At 38.7% G+C, this 17273-nt stretch overlaps 1 protein-coding gene across 2 annotated transcripts in view; it reads right to left on the bottom strand.

The window, feature by feature from the left end:
• The window catches only part of spock1 (SPARC (osteonectin), cwcv and kazal like domains proteoglycan 1), a 62820-nt gene that overhangs the window by 18322 nt on the left and 27225 nt on the right, over positions 1–17273 (bottom strand). For both annotated transcript variants that reach the window (XM_088381529.1, XM_088381536.1), the window contains exons 3-5: positions 16390–16435; positions 8998–9078; positions 2121–2235 (exon numbers count right to left, since the gene is read on the bottom strand). In XM_088381529.1, coding sequence (XP_088237655.1) covers positions 2121–2235; positions 8998–9078; positions 16390–16435 — 242 coding nt within the window. The remainder of the gene's footprint in view (positions 1–2120; positions 2236–8997; positions 9079–16389; positions 16436–17273) is intronic.

Raw genomic sequence — 17273 nt, 5'->3', positions numbered from 1 at the left:
AGCCCTGCCATGGCCGACAGCTGGTTTGGCAAGCATACTGCAATGCTTTCAGCTATTTTTGCAGGTAATTCTAGTGTAATAAAATAATGGCCGGGAATTTGGGTTGAAAAAACAAAAGTAAGGGGATGTGCCTCACAGCTCCATCCATCAATCATTAATTTACACAGTAGAATAGAAACGCCAACATACTGTACACGTTCACAAACTACATGAATAAAACACTGTAGACAGATATAGAAATAAGGTTTACGTTTGGCACAGGGCACAAGTCAGTTCGTCCAAAATATTGGATGCATGTTGCCGGCTCGGGACTTTTCAATCTGAAAATACTTTTCACACGATTTATTGTTCCGTGTCAATAATCCCTGCAACACACTGCTAACTAGGTGAGATTGTAAAATTAATGGCCCCTTAACTCTGAGAATACAAGGTACTGTTGATTAGTTGTTTGGCGTCATCTTGGTCTCAAATAGTATTAAAATGTGGCCAGCATGTTGAAACAGACACCACATCTAATACAACCAGGAAATATTTGACTTGTGGTTCAAAGACCTGTGGTGAATTTTGCTGTTCAGAGAGCAGCAAGTTGAGCAAACACTGAACAACAGTTGTAAATGTGCATCAAAAAGTTTAGATAGTCAAATTCGTTCGCAAAGATTATAGCGCACTTTAATCCCATCCTGAAAATTTGCCCGGATGCTTTTTTGTGTACTGTGCAGACATTAAAATTGCGGTTTATTTTCAATAATGAAGCTGAGGTTTAATAACTAACTGCGTGCTCTGTAAGGCAAAAGGGAAACACTTTAGCCACAGTAACAAGCAGGCCCCTGCAGCTAATGGGCAACAAGTTCACATATAGTAGTGCTTAGAATTTCCTCAGCAAATTCTGAGCAGCGAGGAAAACAGGCAGGCTGGGTGACATTTTGGTGGCGGCACAGTTGAACAACAAATTCCCTTAGTATATAGTAAAAATACTAAGGGCATTTGTTTCTTTGGTTAAATCTGACGATCCTGGGAGAGGTTAAAATTCTGCTGCGTTTGCACCATGCATTTTTTCTGTATGATATTCATGTATAGCTTAATTTGTTAATTTTGACGTCCATTAGCCAGAGGCTGAGCTGCATTCTATTTGTATACTGAGTAGTGGGTGGCAGTTAACTTTATCTTATCCAAAATGTAAATACATTTTGGATAAGATAAAGTATTGATTCCATATTGATAAAAATGGAAATCAAACAAATTACAAAAAATTACATCAAAATAACTTCAACAAACGCAGTATAGTTTATGTTTCATTGTAAAAATAGCTGCACTAAGTCAAAGTTGACCACCCCTGAGGATCGCTCAATATCCCTTGTTTTATCCTTTATTTACAGTACATATGTCCAAATTTCAAACAAAAACCCAAGAGGCCAAAAGTGGTATTAAACCTAACAGTGCCATTTCAGTTAGCATGAGGTGGGGCTCTGAGAAGCCATCAGCTCAAATAAAATCCTCAACGGTATGCATAAAGCACCAAAGTTACTGTACCCAAAAGGATGAAATTAGAAACTCATGAAAACGATTTAAAGCAGGTTGAAATTATTTTATGGTCTGTGGCATAAGAGAGTGATGTGTTAGCAAAATCCAGATTGCATTGGAATCATTTGATGCATTAAGCGGTAAATTGGATGTGTTATTAGTTCAATATGAGGGGGAAGGATCAAAACAAATTGATTTAGAAGCTAATGACTTCGAAGCTAATGAGAAATCAATTATAACCAATGACACGAAGCAGTAACAAAAAATTACTTTCAGATGTGTTTTAGGGATCATGACTTTTTTTAAGATGAAGCATTTTGGAAGAAAAGAATTAAAATTGGGATCATTGCAAGGTTGAAAGCACAAACAAATTAGAGCCGATGGTGCCTTGACTGAGTTCACAGAGTCTATAAATAAGTGTATTGTTTGACAAAAAATTAATTGGTTTTGCAAATATGTTTATGCATTTCATTGAAGCAGAGAGGTGTAATTTTGTAGCGTTTTCTCATCCTGCTATCTGCAGAGTGTCGTGGAACAGTAACTTGTAAGCAGCTTTCATAACCCGACTAAGCATAATAGGCCATGAAGCAGTTCCTTACCTGTGAGTTGGCTGCTTGTGATTGGTGCATATGGCTGTTTGGTAGTCATGGCTGACGCACACCTTATGAGGAGGGCAGCGCACTTTCAGACATGGGTCCTTAGTGGTGTCAGAACCTTGAGAATGAGGGAAAATTGAGAAAATGAAAGCCTGCACAAGTCCTTGCCATGTTACTGGTAGCATCATATAAAAACGAATGTCCTCGTCTTCATTAGGAGGATAATAGCTTGTATTTGAGACCCAGCTGGCATCTGATGAGATCCAACTATTTTTCTGACCTGATCCCACAATACACCATTATTTAAAAGCTACTTCATCAGCATTAATGTCGAAGATAGCCAAGTGATGATGATGGTTTTACCCTCAGTAAAATTGTCATGCAAAACCACCAAGTACTTGTGTCTGTCAAAGGACATTTGATGGCTTTCTGTATCTGAACCCACGCGGGGAGATAATCTCGAAATATATCGCATCATATGTTGTACCCAAGCTTGTTCCGTACACTCTGCAAAACATACACTGACACAAAACCACATTACATATCATCTTTACACCACTTGGTTGTTTGGAAATGTCCTCACCTCCATTTATCGGTGTCTGGAAAAAAGTCATCTTATATCACTTCACTTCAAAATGGGTTTATCACCACAGGGGAGTGACAGACGAATGTAGCAAAAAGGGCAAGAAGAGTTAAGAGGATGAGAAGGCAGACATATCGGGGGAAATGAAGTTTGTATCCAGCTAACAGATGACTGAAGGACAATTAAGGATTAGAGTGTGACCTCTGCTCAGAGACAAATTGGAAATTAAGACAAAGCCATACAAATGAGGGATTTTATCTCAGTCACTCAATATACTCACACTTAACACATCATACGTACACAATGACTCAGTCAGAACTCTTCCCGGGACACCAAAGCATGTTAGACTTTATAGTGTTGTAGAAAGTGCATGTGCACTTGGCATAAAAACTGGCACTTCTTGATTGTTGTGCCAAGGCGGGTCTAGTTTTTTGTTTCTGGGAATTTGCCAGACCGCACTGCGCCATGCTGGGTGGTCCTGCAGCCCGAGGGCATTGCTTTTTCCACGAACCATGCACATGTGATGATTTGGTAACTGAAAGTGACTAGATCGTAGACTAGCTCGGAGCAGGTCTAAGTTGTTGCGCAGGTGTTGTACTGCATCGATGCCGCAAATGTTCACAAAATGTTTACCAATTTTTTGTCACGTCCGTGCCAGAACACGCTCGGCCGGCAACTTCCCTCAGCCACACTCCTTCGTTACCGTAATGTCTGTAACCTGCTCCCTCTTGTTGTCTGATGTATTTAAACCCTGACCGTGTTTTCTCCTTGTCAGTGTCTACTGTTGTCTCCCGTCTGTGTCTGCGCCTACTGTTCCTGTCCTGCTCGTCCAGTTTCCCCCCCGGTCTTATCTGGAGGCTCACGGTCAGAATTTTATCCGTGTCCAAGTGGACTTCTGTCTGTCTGTTTGCTGGCCGTAAGTCTCTATCCCACCTGTGTCTTTGTTTGCCCACCTCCCTTCCCTTCAATAAACCCTGGTCCAAGCTGCATTTGGTCGCCTTGCTCAGCTCATTCATGACAGATTTCTGTTAAGAGTTTCAGTGATTTTTGTAGCCACGGGAGAATTTTGAACTTTTGGAATTTCCTTGCGACAAGAAAAGTACAGTTGAATGTCAACCAAACACCTGGCGGCCGTTTGGTGAACATTTGCAACCTTGAACAAATCCTGATAAAAAAGCAACATTTGCTGCCTTCGAAAATACACAGTTGTTCGCTGCTTAGTGGGATAGGGGCTTTATAAATGTACTTGGTGCGCTTTGATCTTCAGCATGGACTCTAGCGAGTCTGTGCTTCCACAATGTCAAAGATTGTACTTCTTTTTTGTTCTGAATTTAAAGGAAATGAGGGGAGTCGCGTCCTTTAGTCATGAAACAAGTGCTCACTCCCACAATGATAAAAACATACCTTTCTACCTCTGCCCCTCATCGAAAATTCCAAAAGAAAGAAAACTTTAGCCATGCGCACGTTGCACAAGTTGTACCTTAACTTTAAATAAACTGAAAGTAGCTATGGTTAATACCCTGTGAGTATCACTTACTTGTGACTCCTGGTTAACGAGCTAGGCAGTCATTTGTCACATTTACAGCACACTATAACAGATGATTGGCAGTTGCAGTTGGCCTATATGTGTGAAAGACACACTGCTGCAAACTTGAATACAATGTTACACCCTGCTGCAGAGGACTGGAGATAAAATATCATGGACATTGTTATCCTCGCAACACGCTTGCTGTGCACAGCTGGAAAATCTAATACACAAGTTGTTTAGCCCACTCAACCTTGATTCTCATCATGCACTAATGTTGCATGTCTTGTGGGCACATTTCTTGTTTTTCTATTTTATTTTCAAAAGCCAAGCCAAAAGAAAAAAAACATTATCAAAGACTTGGACTATAGTTTACTTTTTTTTTTTTTTTTTTTTTTTTCTACTGTTGTAATTTGTACTTGAAGACTAACTTCAGCCTTTCTTTTGATTTCTTTTGAAAACATCATCAAAGCCTTGGACGACAGTTTACATGTATTTTTTTGTTACTTTTGTAACTTGTACTTGATAGCTAACTTCCACCTTACTTTTGATTTCTAATTTCTATTTTCCCAATATGTAAAAATTTGTTCATCACGTAATAATGACCCAAAATGTAATAGGTTTGCCCTTTTTCATGTTAAAGACCCTAATTGACCAATAACATAAGTCCTGTAACGGAATAACTTTTGGCTAATTCCGTGATAATTTATTACATCATTGACAAGAGGACAAGATGGCTCACGTTAGCCTCACAGTTCGGAGGTGCAGAATTCCATTCTGGCTCCGGCCTTCCTGTGTGGCGTTTCATGCTCTCCCCTTACCCGCGTGTTTCTTTTCGGGGTACTCCGGTTTCCCCCCACATTCCAAAGACATGCATGGTAAGCCGATTCACCACTCCAAAATTGTCCCAAAGTGTGATTGTGAGCGTGAATGGTTGTTTGTCTATGTGAGCCCTGCGATTGGGTGGGGACCAGTTCAGGGTCAAACCCGCCTATCGCCCAAAGACTGATCAGATAGGCTCCAGCGCACCCACACTCGTTATGAGGACAAGCGGTACATGAGATGAACGAATGAATTATTGACTGTTTTTTACGTTATTGCCTGCTTTCTGGTCTGGTCCTTTCAGGAGGAAGAAACAATGCACCAATGCAGGGATAGCGCTTCTAAACTCGAGTCGGAAAATTGCGAGTCAGTCAGAAGAATACTTCGAAGACATCCTCAAAATCAACCGATATGCCTTCCCACAAGGAAGCAGAGTCTGGAAGCTCTGAGGCAGGCTCCTCTATCTAAGAGGTTGATGTCACTAATAAGCTCCTCCTTGAATTCAAACTGGATGAATACAAACAGACCATACAGCCATGAGATGATATTCAGTGCTTCTATGGCATCCAATTAACACAGTTTTTAAAACTTAGTACACAAGGTCACAGGTTTTCATATCAGCCTGAAGGCAGTGCACCACTTAACTAACTTTATGTGACAGTGGTTTTGCATCTTTGTGCTGATTTTCATGAGAGCAGGCTAAAACATGACAATTTATTGTACAGAAAAGAAAAAATCATTAATATTCATGCCAGAACTGAACAGCATCATTAAAACTCTGCAACACTTCAAACAGGACTCTGAGAATAAAAATATGCAATATAAGTTGTAAAACTTTACTACAATTGCAACTGGCAGTTAATTCAACTGAAACATTAGTCACTTGGTATGCTTCTGTTGCCAATGGAGTCAGGCTTAATAAAACATGGGAATGACCTTTGGGGGCAAGAATGGAGACTATTGATTGGAATGTACACTCCAACATAAGAGACTACATTGCTGACAAGACCTGTCAGACACTGGAGGGTGACCTCCACGTAATTGCTACACAGGTGGACTTGGGTCAACAATGTATTTTTGGACTATGTGTGCACAATGTTTTTTTTTTCCAACCTGCAATCCAGTGTAGCCTCTCATGAGCGACTACTCTTCAAAGCATCATGGACTCAAGTTTAAAATTAAATAAACAAGAGCTCAAACAAACATTCCCAGAGGACAAATCCATGGCTGTTGTTAGAAACGCAGGGATCACTTATAGGCCTTGACTAATTAAAAAGGGCTTTCTTCTATTTTACCTGGGGGGAGGGGGGTGCTACTGAAGGAAACAAGACAAACAGATGATGGGGAAATAAAATAGCCTACACTCCCCGTTGTCAATACTCCTTGGGGTTTTGCTGTTTGGCCTGTGAGAGGCACTGGAGCAAAGGATGATGGAGAGATGAAAACCCAGAGAGTGGGCCTCTGGGAGGATGCAGTAACAGAACGGCTTCATCATGCAGAAAATTAATTATTGAAAACACGGGCAAATCATATTGTTGTGGATGTAAGTGAAGAACGGAGAAGATAATGATTTAGCTTGGATATCAGTGGAAAATTTACACAGGGGAGAAGAGGGACAACAATCTGGGTGAAAATGGCTGATTCACAATATTCATCACCTCTACACTACCAATAGAAAAGGCAAACAACCATAATATTGTGAAAATGTCTGTACGCAGGGCAGCCGGAATTTCTTGCTGGCAGCAAAGTATTTTTTTAGATGAGCACTAAATTCAAGTCTTTGAAGGCAGCTTCAAAGTGGAATAGCGTGATGGATTAATTTCAGGTTGAAGTTGTTTATTGTCATGGTTCATGCAAACATAACAAAACATGTTTGACTCAATTTGGGTGTACAAGCAATAAATATTATATTCATTGATTGGCTTGCTTGGAGGGAAGGCAATCAAGGAGGAAACGTCTCAAAAATCAGCATGACTGTCAATCATGTGGGACTACTAAATACATGTTGTTTGGTTCACTGTTTTTTTTTTTTTTTTTTAGTCTAGCATTATTATTATGATTACTATAAATCTTATTGCCTTTTTTGTTAAGGAACTGCAGGCAGACCTTCAGGGACATATTATTTAAATTTGGCTGTGTAGATCACAGGTCTGTAAAGTGGACACTTGGGGACCACACAATCATTTGTGCCCTTTTTTGTATCCATGTGTATGCATAAGAAGATAAGGAAGGTTCATTCTGGCTTTCTCTTGGAAGTATCTACCAAGTTCTTACTGTTCACAAATAACAGTTGTTTGGTTTGTTAAAAAAATGAACAGTTGTCGATAATTTGATAAAATAAAACTGTGATACACACAATCTAATAATATCATAACCAGGCACAAGACCTTTTTTGCTGTACTACACATTTAAATAAAGACTATTTGGAAATTTAATTTAAACTCAGTTAAAAAAAATCCATTATTTCTTTATCAGTAGGTGACTTATTGTACACATGTACTATGTACTGCAAGCATTATAATAATTTCTGACATTTGCAGACCAACATCTTTATATTTGTGCTGATTAGTGGCTGTGAATATGCAGAAGAAAAAACAGTCACAGGCAGAACAATGTTGCAGACACTCTTCGTTGACAATTTATCTTTTCTATAAGCTCTTGATACTAAGATTACGCAATGTTGACATGCATCTTATCTCAGCGAATTATACCAAAACATGTAATTGCTTTTTTCTAATTACCCTTTCGGCAGAATACAATGTGTACAATTAAGTTGTAATTTCAATTTGCATTTTGATTTGTTTCGTGTTCAGTTCCTCATTTGCCAACTCTGTTGTACGCAAAGCAGCCGTCTGGAGCCTTGTAGTAAAGTTAGTGTAGCATAGAAAGAGGTCTCATTAATGGATATCTGTTACAAAACTTTACACAATAGAAAAATCAGTAAACCATTGAGTAGCATAAAGTTAATAAACATCATTTATTATAGGTTTTGTCACTATTTGAATTCTCTTCTCCTTTGTGTTTCCATATCACGTAAACGTGATTTAAAAACCTATCCCTTCTGTAGCAGCAGCAGCATACATGTGCATGCAATCATATATAATGTTGTGCCAACTAGGTTACAATCAAAAGAAGCATACTTCATAAGTATCCTACAATATATGTACTGTCTGTATGCAGAAGTTGAGCTGCATCCAAAATTTAATGATTTGGTTGGACCGCAATTCATTTAATCTATTACAGGAATTTAGACCAATGTTCATCCCCCATCGGGGAAAGCGACACTACAGATGACTGCAACTTGCTCCGTTTAACTTGTCTCGTCAAGCTCTGCAAAATCGCAAAAATCAGAACTGACAGGTGGTCCACTGGGAAGATTTACATTATCGCATTTACCTTTTAATTTTAGAAGAGACATTTAATGTTTTTCGACTCTAATGACGTTAGTGCTGAAGCTAACCCTAGAAATAGCTCCATGTTCCTCAAGGGGATGTCTTTGATAATTCTGTGCGCATTAGCCATGCTTCTATCTGCAGGAGACGACAAACTGTGTGCTTGGTTATCTCTCTGTTCCATACTGACATGTCTGAATTCTACCTGAGACAGAGAGCAGAAAGCAATTGCACCAAACATGGCTGGATTACACCCACAGTTTTATGGGAACGGAACAGTTGAAGCACATTTTAAATTATGTCTTACATACTGCTGCACCTTTCAATCAAAGCTTTATCACTAATTAATTAAGGTACTAAAACAGTGGTGTTTATTGCCAATAACACATAGATCATACAATGGTGTGTTTGAATACTTGACTGTTGTGTGGACAACTCATCTGATGGTATGTCACATATAGTTAATTCATTACCTTCGAGCTAAAGCTGTTATGTGACAAAATGTATGGTGAGGAGAAAACACACCTTGACCTGATTAAAGCAATCTCTCAAACTCACCATCCTGTAAAATCTTCTTGCCGGAATCAATGTGGGTTTTGGTCCCTGAGTGTCCATATCTTCCAGGCTTTGTATCGCGCCCTAAAACCACATTACAAAAATAAAAGTCAATATTGCTGAAACAAAGAGTATCTAGTCTAGAATGTATCACACTAGTAATGCAGTCTGCCTTAACTTTTTAATTAAGAACATTCCGCTGAGAATGACCGAATGTTCAATGTTGCAGTGATACCCAGAACCAATGTGCAGTAGTTCAGTGTACTGTGCGCAAGGTTAACAAGATCAGATGGAGTCAAGTACTTATTACCAGTGGTGAGTCATTTGCATCTTATCAGCAACTGCTGATTTATTCTCACTTTGTATTTGTTACCTAATATGGTACAGTATGTTGCATAGTGTGTGGAAATACACACTAGGGCTGCCACAAATGATTAGCCGCCAAATAGGATAACATGTAAATTGCAGCACAACATACCAGAAAGCAGCCACGCTGATCTAACCATCATTAGGTTACAGTTTGAATTTATTAAGACATGCGCACATCAAAAATAAGGGCGAGATAATAGTGCTTTGAACTTTGATTAAACTTTGCATCTGATATCAGCATTCCTGACATATTTTATACATGGTTGTGCAAGCTAAATTTTAAGGCAAAAAACCCCATCCACATCCAAGTGTTTGACTTATTTTTAAAAGCACTAAATGTGTTATTATTATTATTGCTTTTATTATTGTATGTGGATTATCATGAAGATATCAAGTATACAGACTTTGGTTATTGACCTAAACAAAAACAATTTCTAATTCCGACACAAAGCATCCAGATGGTATCAGAATGGTTACAAATATTTCTAAATGTCTGCTGTAACAAGGTCAATTAAACAGCATCTGCGCCAGAAGGTTTTTTCTAAGAGCAACAGAACGTAATTGCTGCTGCCACAACAATGTCCCAAAAAACAAAAACCTTTTATTTTCTGATGCTTTTTCAGTTTAAGACCCAAATTACAAATTGGGTTTATCAATATAATCCAAATATAAAAAGCTTAAGGCAAGGCAAGAAAGCTCAAGGCAAGGCAAGAATGAGTGAGGATCCTCTCAAACACAAAAGAAATTGATTTTTATTTCCCCCCCCAAAAAAGAAAACAAGGCAGTTTGTATTTAAATCTACTAAATTAACAAACGTCCAAAAAACAAACAAACTAGACAAAAACAGATCCAACAATGAACCGACAAAGACTGAAAGAAACCAACAAGCGAAATAACGAGACAGTGAGGAACACGTGGACAAAACACAAGTGGCTGAGAAAAATGATTGGTAGACATAAGGTTGACAAGAACAAGTATACGAAAAAAAGAAGCTAACAAGAAAGACAGGACCCAAACCAAATGAAAACAAGACGTACGTCACAGGAAACAAAACTGCATAAAATCCAGACAAGAAAAGACAGATCATGACACAAACAGGCTGACTAAAAGCAAAAGTACAACGAGTTTATATGTTGTGACGTGGGAAATGTTACTGTATGCTTCATATGTTTTGCATGTATTTAATCAATGTCTTTGTGTTCGATTGGATGAAACCACCTTTTCAGTGTCGGTGTGAAAATGAGATTGAATTCTTTTCTGACTCTCACGGTTAAGTTTGCCAATCCCTTAGTCAACTGGAATAGATTCCAGTTCCCCATGCTAGGATAGCATTATGAGAGAAATGATGGATGGATGGATGGATGGATGGATGGATGGATGGATGGATGGATGGATGGATGGATGGATGGATGGATGGATGACAGATGCGTGGATGACTAAAAGCAAACTATTTTGTGATATTTTGTGTGTCAGCAAGCCAATTATTCGGTATCATTTTCATTCTTCTCCCTTTTCCCAGGCCTTGTATAATTTCATCTCTTGAGGTCTTGTCATTATAGGAAAGCTCTTTGGTCTTTTCTGTTGGCTTTGCTGTATATTTTTCCAATGTTAACTTCTTAATCATTGCCACTGTCACTAACAACATGCTGTTAATCAGCCTGCTGGGCTGCTGCAAAGATGACAAGGCATTGACGATCATCATTAAGATGATCACTTGAGTCTAGTGGCTGTGGTGAACAATAGGGACTTTGTGGCAAAACACACGCACGCACACACGTACACACGCACACACGCACACACACAATAGCATCAGGTAATTCAAAGCTTTATTTTGGTTTGAATTTGAAGCTAGTTTTGTCTGTTTTTCACAACTGGAGCTGCAGCCCTAATGACCGACTTTACCCACTGGGACTCAGCAGAGTCAGCACACAATCGTTCAATCTTTATCTCAATTTATCTTGCACATTCTGTGCACATATTGCACGTTTTTATTAGGTTTTGCTTTCAGTCTTTTTGGCTTTCCCTTTATCTGAATTAGCGATATCCATTCTCAGACTGAGTTTTTTTCATTTCTGCCTTTCAGAAAACTATCATTTCCAAGAATTATTCGTTTTCTCTGTGTGTAATTGATAGTTTTGGGTACATACAACTCAACTCCACACTTGCACATTTACCCTCCTGAAAGAGCAAGATAAGAGGGTATTGAGTCGTTTTTATGATGTGGCCAACAAGCCATTAAAATCAGAGTAGTAAACAGTGCCTGTAGAGCAAACTATAATGCCTATGCACATGACATAAAAAACATTCTTATTCCAGCTCACACTCTGTTCTTTAACAACGGCACGGAATGCTCATTGTCTGTTATCCTATGTCTTTTCTTATCAGTATCACGCTAATTCTTTTCGCCCCATCTGCTGTAGATCAAAGATGGTTATGCCAGAAAGTATTGTATTATGAAGCAGAGAGTTCTAGCAGGTCGACTGCAAGCAGAAGACCTGATTGGAAATGGAAGCAGACAGATAGTATATATTCAGAGAGACAGTAGGTTAATGAATCAGAGAAATAGCTGATGAAATCTAAACCAAGAATGGTGGGAAAGGAAAATGTCATGTTCAATCAAGCTGACTGGCAAATTGGGAGCTGCAATGCTTTGTTTTTTTTCAGTCATTTGTGCCAAACTGGAGTGGCAACACAAAGGACTTACTTATTAGGTGCCAAAATGTTAACAGGGGTATGACTCACTCACAAGTGAATGACGTAGTTAACACCTGAAAACTGACCTTGGATGAACTTTAGTGTGTATTTAAACTAGTCCCTCTCCTATTTGTCTCCATTGTGTCCTCAAGAAGTCTCTCAGTGCCAGTTTGACTCTCCTTTGCCTTTCTGCACTGGCTGTGATAATGGCTCGCTGCTATTTGCAATCCTCCCTTTGACTCCCATCCCCAGATAATGCATTGCAATCACAAACTCGCAAATCTGTTGGGCAAGCTGATATAAAAGAACCGAGAATGCAGCAGCCTAGAATACTGATTTTGGTATTTGTCTTGTTCATAGTACAATGCTTATCTCCTGCCAAGGACTCTTCCAGACCTCTTGTCCATGTATCCGCCTTGAAGGCCTTTTCAGGACAACTCTCTAAAGATTGCAGATGGGATGGAGCAGAAAACAAAGGAGAGAGTGGCAATGAAAAATAATGTAGTTACTCAAAACAAAAAGCCAAATACTACATCAGAAACAAGAACAAGAAAAAAAAAGCCACTGCTAGTAGTTTTTCTCTGCACACCATCCACAAAGAAGGGATAACATGTGTGATCTACTTGCCATCATGGCAACAGCCAGCAGATTTCCATTTTGGCGAGTGAGCGATGAAGATGGTGTGCATTCTGCCGCATTTGAATGGCAAATGGAATGGATATCGTGGAACAGAGTGCTGCAGTTGGTCACAGGTGATACGAGCAAAGGCTGCAATAACTGCGTTCCTGGGAGCATATGGGCACCTACAGAACAGGAAGTCTACTGAATACCATTAGTATGGCTTTTTGTTTTCATGCAGCACAAAATATAGGATGACCCATCGCCATCGAATCTGTCAAAATGTTAATAAATAAAAACAGTCTACAATGGCCTCCAGCATTATTGTCATTCTAAGCCACAATGATTCATAACATTCTCTGCTATTGATGAGTATGAATTATTTTTTTAAATGAGTATAAATTATTTTTTAAAAGCAAAATTAAAGATTAATATAAATGGTTGGGATAATATACAATGCCTTGACACCTTGATGATGTTTGGAGAATATCAGCTATGTCAAGCAAAACACGAGGTGGTATTGACCTACATATCCTCTCATAGTAAGGTGAGATACTCCGCAAACCACGGATGGATGGTATTCATCTTTTTGAGAAAGCTTTTTTGTTGTGATTACATGTACTGTTTCTAAATGCAATTAGAAAAGAAGTTAAGCACAATTAAGGACATTTTATTTGCCTACAGTGGATGTGACTGCTTACAATTAAGTTCCACCAACAAGTCAACTGATTTCATTCATTAGATTTTAACAAGAGATGCATTAATCACTGAGTGATTCATCAAGGGACTAGATGTTCCTCCATCAACCTTGCAGCTACTGATTAGTCTCCAAGGGCGACAAGTGATTCATTAGTCAATCTCAGATCAGCAGGTGGTGAATGATACCAGTATCCTTTAAGGTGTATTGATCTGTGGGCACACTTGACATTTTAATTTGAATTATATAATTTGACCACATGCCCACACACATACTCAAACAGAACTGAGTGCAGAGGGATGAACTGAATCTAGAACAGTGAGAGTGGATGTCGATGCATTTCTAAAGATAACATCGCTGTAATCCAGGGCACAGAAAAATGACTTCACTATTCAGTTTGCTATGAGATAAAAGCAAGCTTAGTTCCTTTATACTTTAGATAACCAATTTTCTGAAATAACCTCGCAGCAATCATGGCAATGTGTTTTGAGCTTTAGTTATTGATCCAGCCAGAAGCAAGGGTTATTCTAAAATGCTATGAATTTGTACATACAATATTTATTTATTTGAACACATTTATTTGAAAACAAAACTTTGAGGTTCTTCAAAATATTTCAGGGTGGATTAAGAGATAAGTGAAAAGTGTTGGACAGAACAGAATGGTATCATAGGCCTATACAACTTGTGATAGAAAATGTTGTATATCATCGCTGTCGGGCAGAATTCTCGTACTGTCAAATGACAGTTCAGGAAATTAAAAAAAGCCATTCACATGACATGGCTTCATTCAACTCGTGTTATACCATATATTGCCATCACATAATATTGAACTCTTAAATCAACACACCTCCCAAAAATATTATTAAATCGGTAATTTAATATGCAAAAAAAAATCACATTATTTTATGTTGGTATTGGGCCACCACCCTGCAAAAGGCCTTTTAAAATGTCGCAAAAGCAAACACCTGCCCCGCATTATTATCACAAACTTAAACCAATGGTCTGCTAAGGATGGAGCTTCATAGTGGCCTCATTTTTATAAAATCCTGGCATTTGAACAGGGACTTTGATATTCACAGCAGATTGTGAACATTTCAGCTGCTAGGAAACAAATACGAGCTGATGCTTTGATTTACTGCTGATTTAGACTATTCACCAACATTTTTGACAAGGTGTCTCTGTTGAGCATGAGGACGCCAACATTTTGCAAATTGTACGTTTTATCACAAAGGCGTTTATGCTCTCAGCGGCTGTGGGTTGGCAGGGAAAATGGCCCCACACCAGCTGGGTGAAAATTAACTTCATGAGAAGCAATACAGGCCCAGAAATGCACCAATTGTTCCCAAATTGTCAGATTGATTTTCTTTATTCACTTGCTGTCTAATAGTTCTCTTGTCCATTGCTCTCCAGAAGACTGTTTGCGTGAAACTAACTGCATGGTGAAATTGTCAGTGTGCCAGTAACAGAGCAGTTGGCTATGCAGCAACCGAGTCATTAGAGCTGCAGGAGAATGGACAAAAAAATCAAATGAGACTGAGGACCATTTCTTTTGGCACGTTGGTATAGAATTTTGCTTTATCTTCTCAGCAAAAAGCTTATTTATATTTCTAATGTGTAAAATAAAATTGCAGTTGTCACATGGACAAATACATCACAAGCTACCAAGAAATGTTTGTCGTGCAAAACAGCATCCATATTTTTTATGTTTCACTGCATGTACGCTCCTCTGGGTTCTGACTGAGGCTCCTCAATTGCAAAAGTCACTGAAAAATACTCAATGGTTGATAATTTTGGGACAGTTTTTTTAAGATGGTGCCATAGTGGCAGACGTTTTCAAAAGCTCTTCAAGCACTCTGTTGTTTTTGTCAATTGATTTTTGTTTTGTGTGCTTTTTTTTCTTCTAAAGCGTGGATCCTTTGTGGACTTTTCCAGCAGTTTGACTGTGACATTCCTTGAGATATCTGTGCTTGATGGTTGTGACTTCTCAGCAGCATGTGTGTGGCAGCACTGATTTTGATGGAGGGGATGTCTGAGCTATTTGACTGTTGCCACTCGAAGGCCACGGGATGTTTGTGTTTTTTGCACCTGTGTTGGGCAGCATTTTTCATGGCCACGTTTTGTTCGGCGGATGCGTCAGCTCTGTTGGAAGGTCTGCAAACGCGGCAAAAGCATGGCTGGTCGGAGTTGAGGATGAAGACAGTTTAGCGGCACGTGCGATACAGAGCGTAGATGTCTGCTCCAAACTATCTGGGTATGTTTAATTTCTTGCTCCCTGGTTACTAGAGTAACACTAGATCAATTTTTTTTCTTTTGTTTCTCTGAGAATCTTCTGTAATTGTAGAATTTACAAAGATTTAATACTATTGGTACCTTATTTAAAAAAGTCTGCGTCTTTCCCTTATTGTGTTGATCGTACATACCAACTAAGTTCGGTTATGCAGCTTAAAGAGAGAGCAATACAATCAGTCATGTCATGTGTGGTTTTGTCACAGAGAATGAGCAAGTGTCTGAAATAAGTGAGTCTCGTGAAAACTTACTCAATGTCTAAGAGCATTACTCATTCCTGATTGATATCGCAGACTTGACTGTGCTGCAAATGTAAGCCTGTAGGCGCCACATAACTGAATCAGCTTTTGCTGCTGGCACGAACAAGCACACAAGACGCACACTTTCAGTCCTGAGTTTCTTAATTGCATAATGTAAACGCCGCCAGAGTGGCATGACAGTTTATGCTTAAACAAACTAGGCCCCCGGTTGATTAAGTCCCTTCAAACATCAACCAAATATAATCTGTCAAATGGCCGATATTTGCTATTGTTTTTACCGTTATGTACGCTTACCGTTTTCAGCAATCGTACACAAGTAACACTGGTCTGAGTACTGGTTTCACTGAAATCTATTACATTAGGGAAAGTAGGATTAAAAAAATTGTCTGAGACAACTACAGTATATTTGAAATGGCTACAAATATATTTTATCATCCTTGATTTTATATTCAACTTATATGAAAGACTCACCTTGGTCGAGAGACCTGGCAGGGGCCCAGCTTTTGAAGTAGTCATCCTGAATGAAAACACAACATGAGAACTTGTTAGAACATAGCTTTGAGAATGTCACTAGAATATTGCCCTCCAGCAAAGTGTTTTTACTTCTTACTGAATAAATATTGGAGCATTCAAATCAATATCAAATCAAATCAAACGTATTTTTCCCACTCATTTGTACATTTACACTTTTCAATATGCTGCCATTGGAACAGCCCGAAGTTGTTTCAGACCGCTTTACCAACCCAAACACGTAGACATGATGGCATCTGCATCCAAAGCAGACACTGAAGCAGAGGTATGTGTCAAGTCTATGTCGGTGAGACAAAGTGCATCAGACAGAGAAAACTTTGCCTGAGTTTGAAAGTAGCAACTCTATCTTTGTCTCCATTTACAGGGAAGAGGACAACGAAATTAAGTAAAGTGGAAATGACATAAAACCTCTGAGTCTTCCTACTTCAGTGGTAGGCTCATTTCTCTTTTCTTTGTTTTATACCTATCACTCAGATTTACAAATTAATTGTTCATGCCTATCAAAAACTAGGATAACAGAAGGCTTTCAACCTATAGATAAATGAGGGAGAATTTAAAAAACAATACATTTAAGCCCTGCTTGTGCTTTTTATCTGTGTTTATTTATTTGTAGCTACATAATAATAATAATAATAATAATAATAATAAAGTAGGATTTTATAGTGAAGCACTGCAATCAGGGCAAAATATTACATATTATCAGGGTTCCAGTGCTTGAAAAAAATTTGGGATAAAAATGAGATATGACTGAATGCAAAACAAAGTGTTTTTTTCTGCACTGCTTCTGCTCCTGTAACACCTTTTCTGAAAGTAATCATGAAGTC

The sequence above is a fragment of the Syngnathus floridae genome, chromosome 1 (genome assembly GCF_059516105.1).
Source record: "Syngnathus floridae isolate MCC-2025c chromosome 1, RoL_Sflo_1.0, whole genome shotgun sequence".
Lineage (NCBI taxonomy): Eukaryota > Metazoa > Chordata > Actinopteri > Syngnathiformes > Syngnathidae > Syngnathus > Syngnathus floridae.
This window is presented reverse-complemented; position numbering and strand designations above follow the sequence as displayed.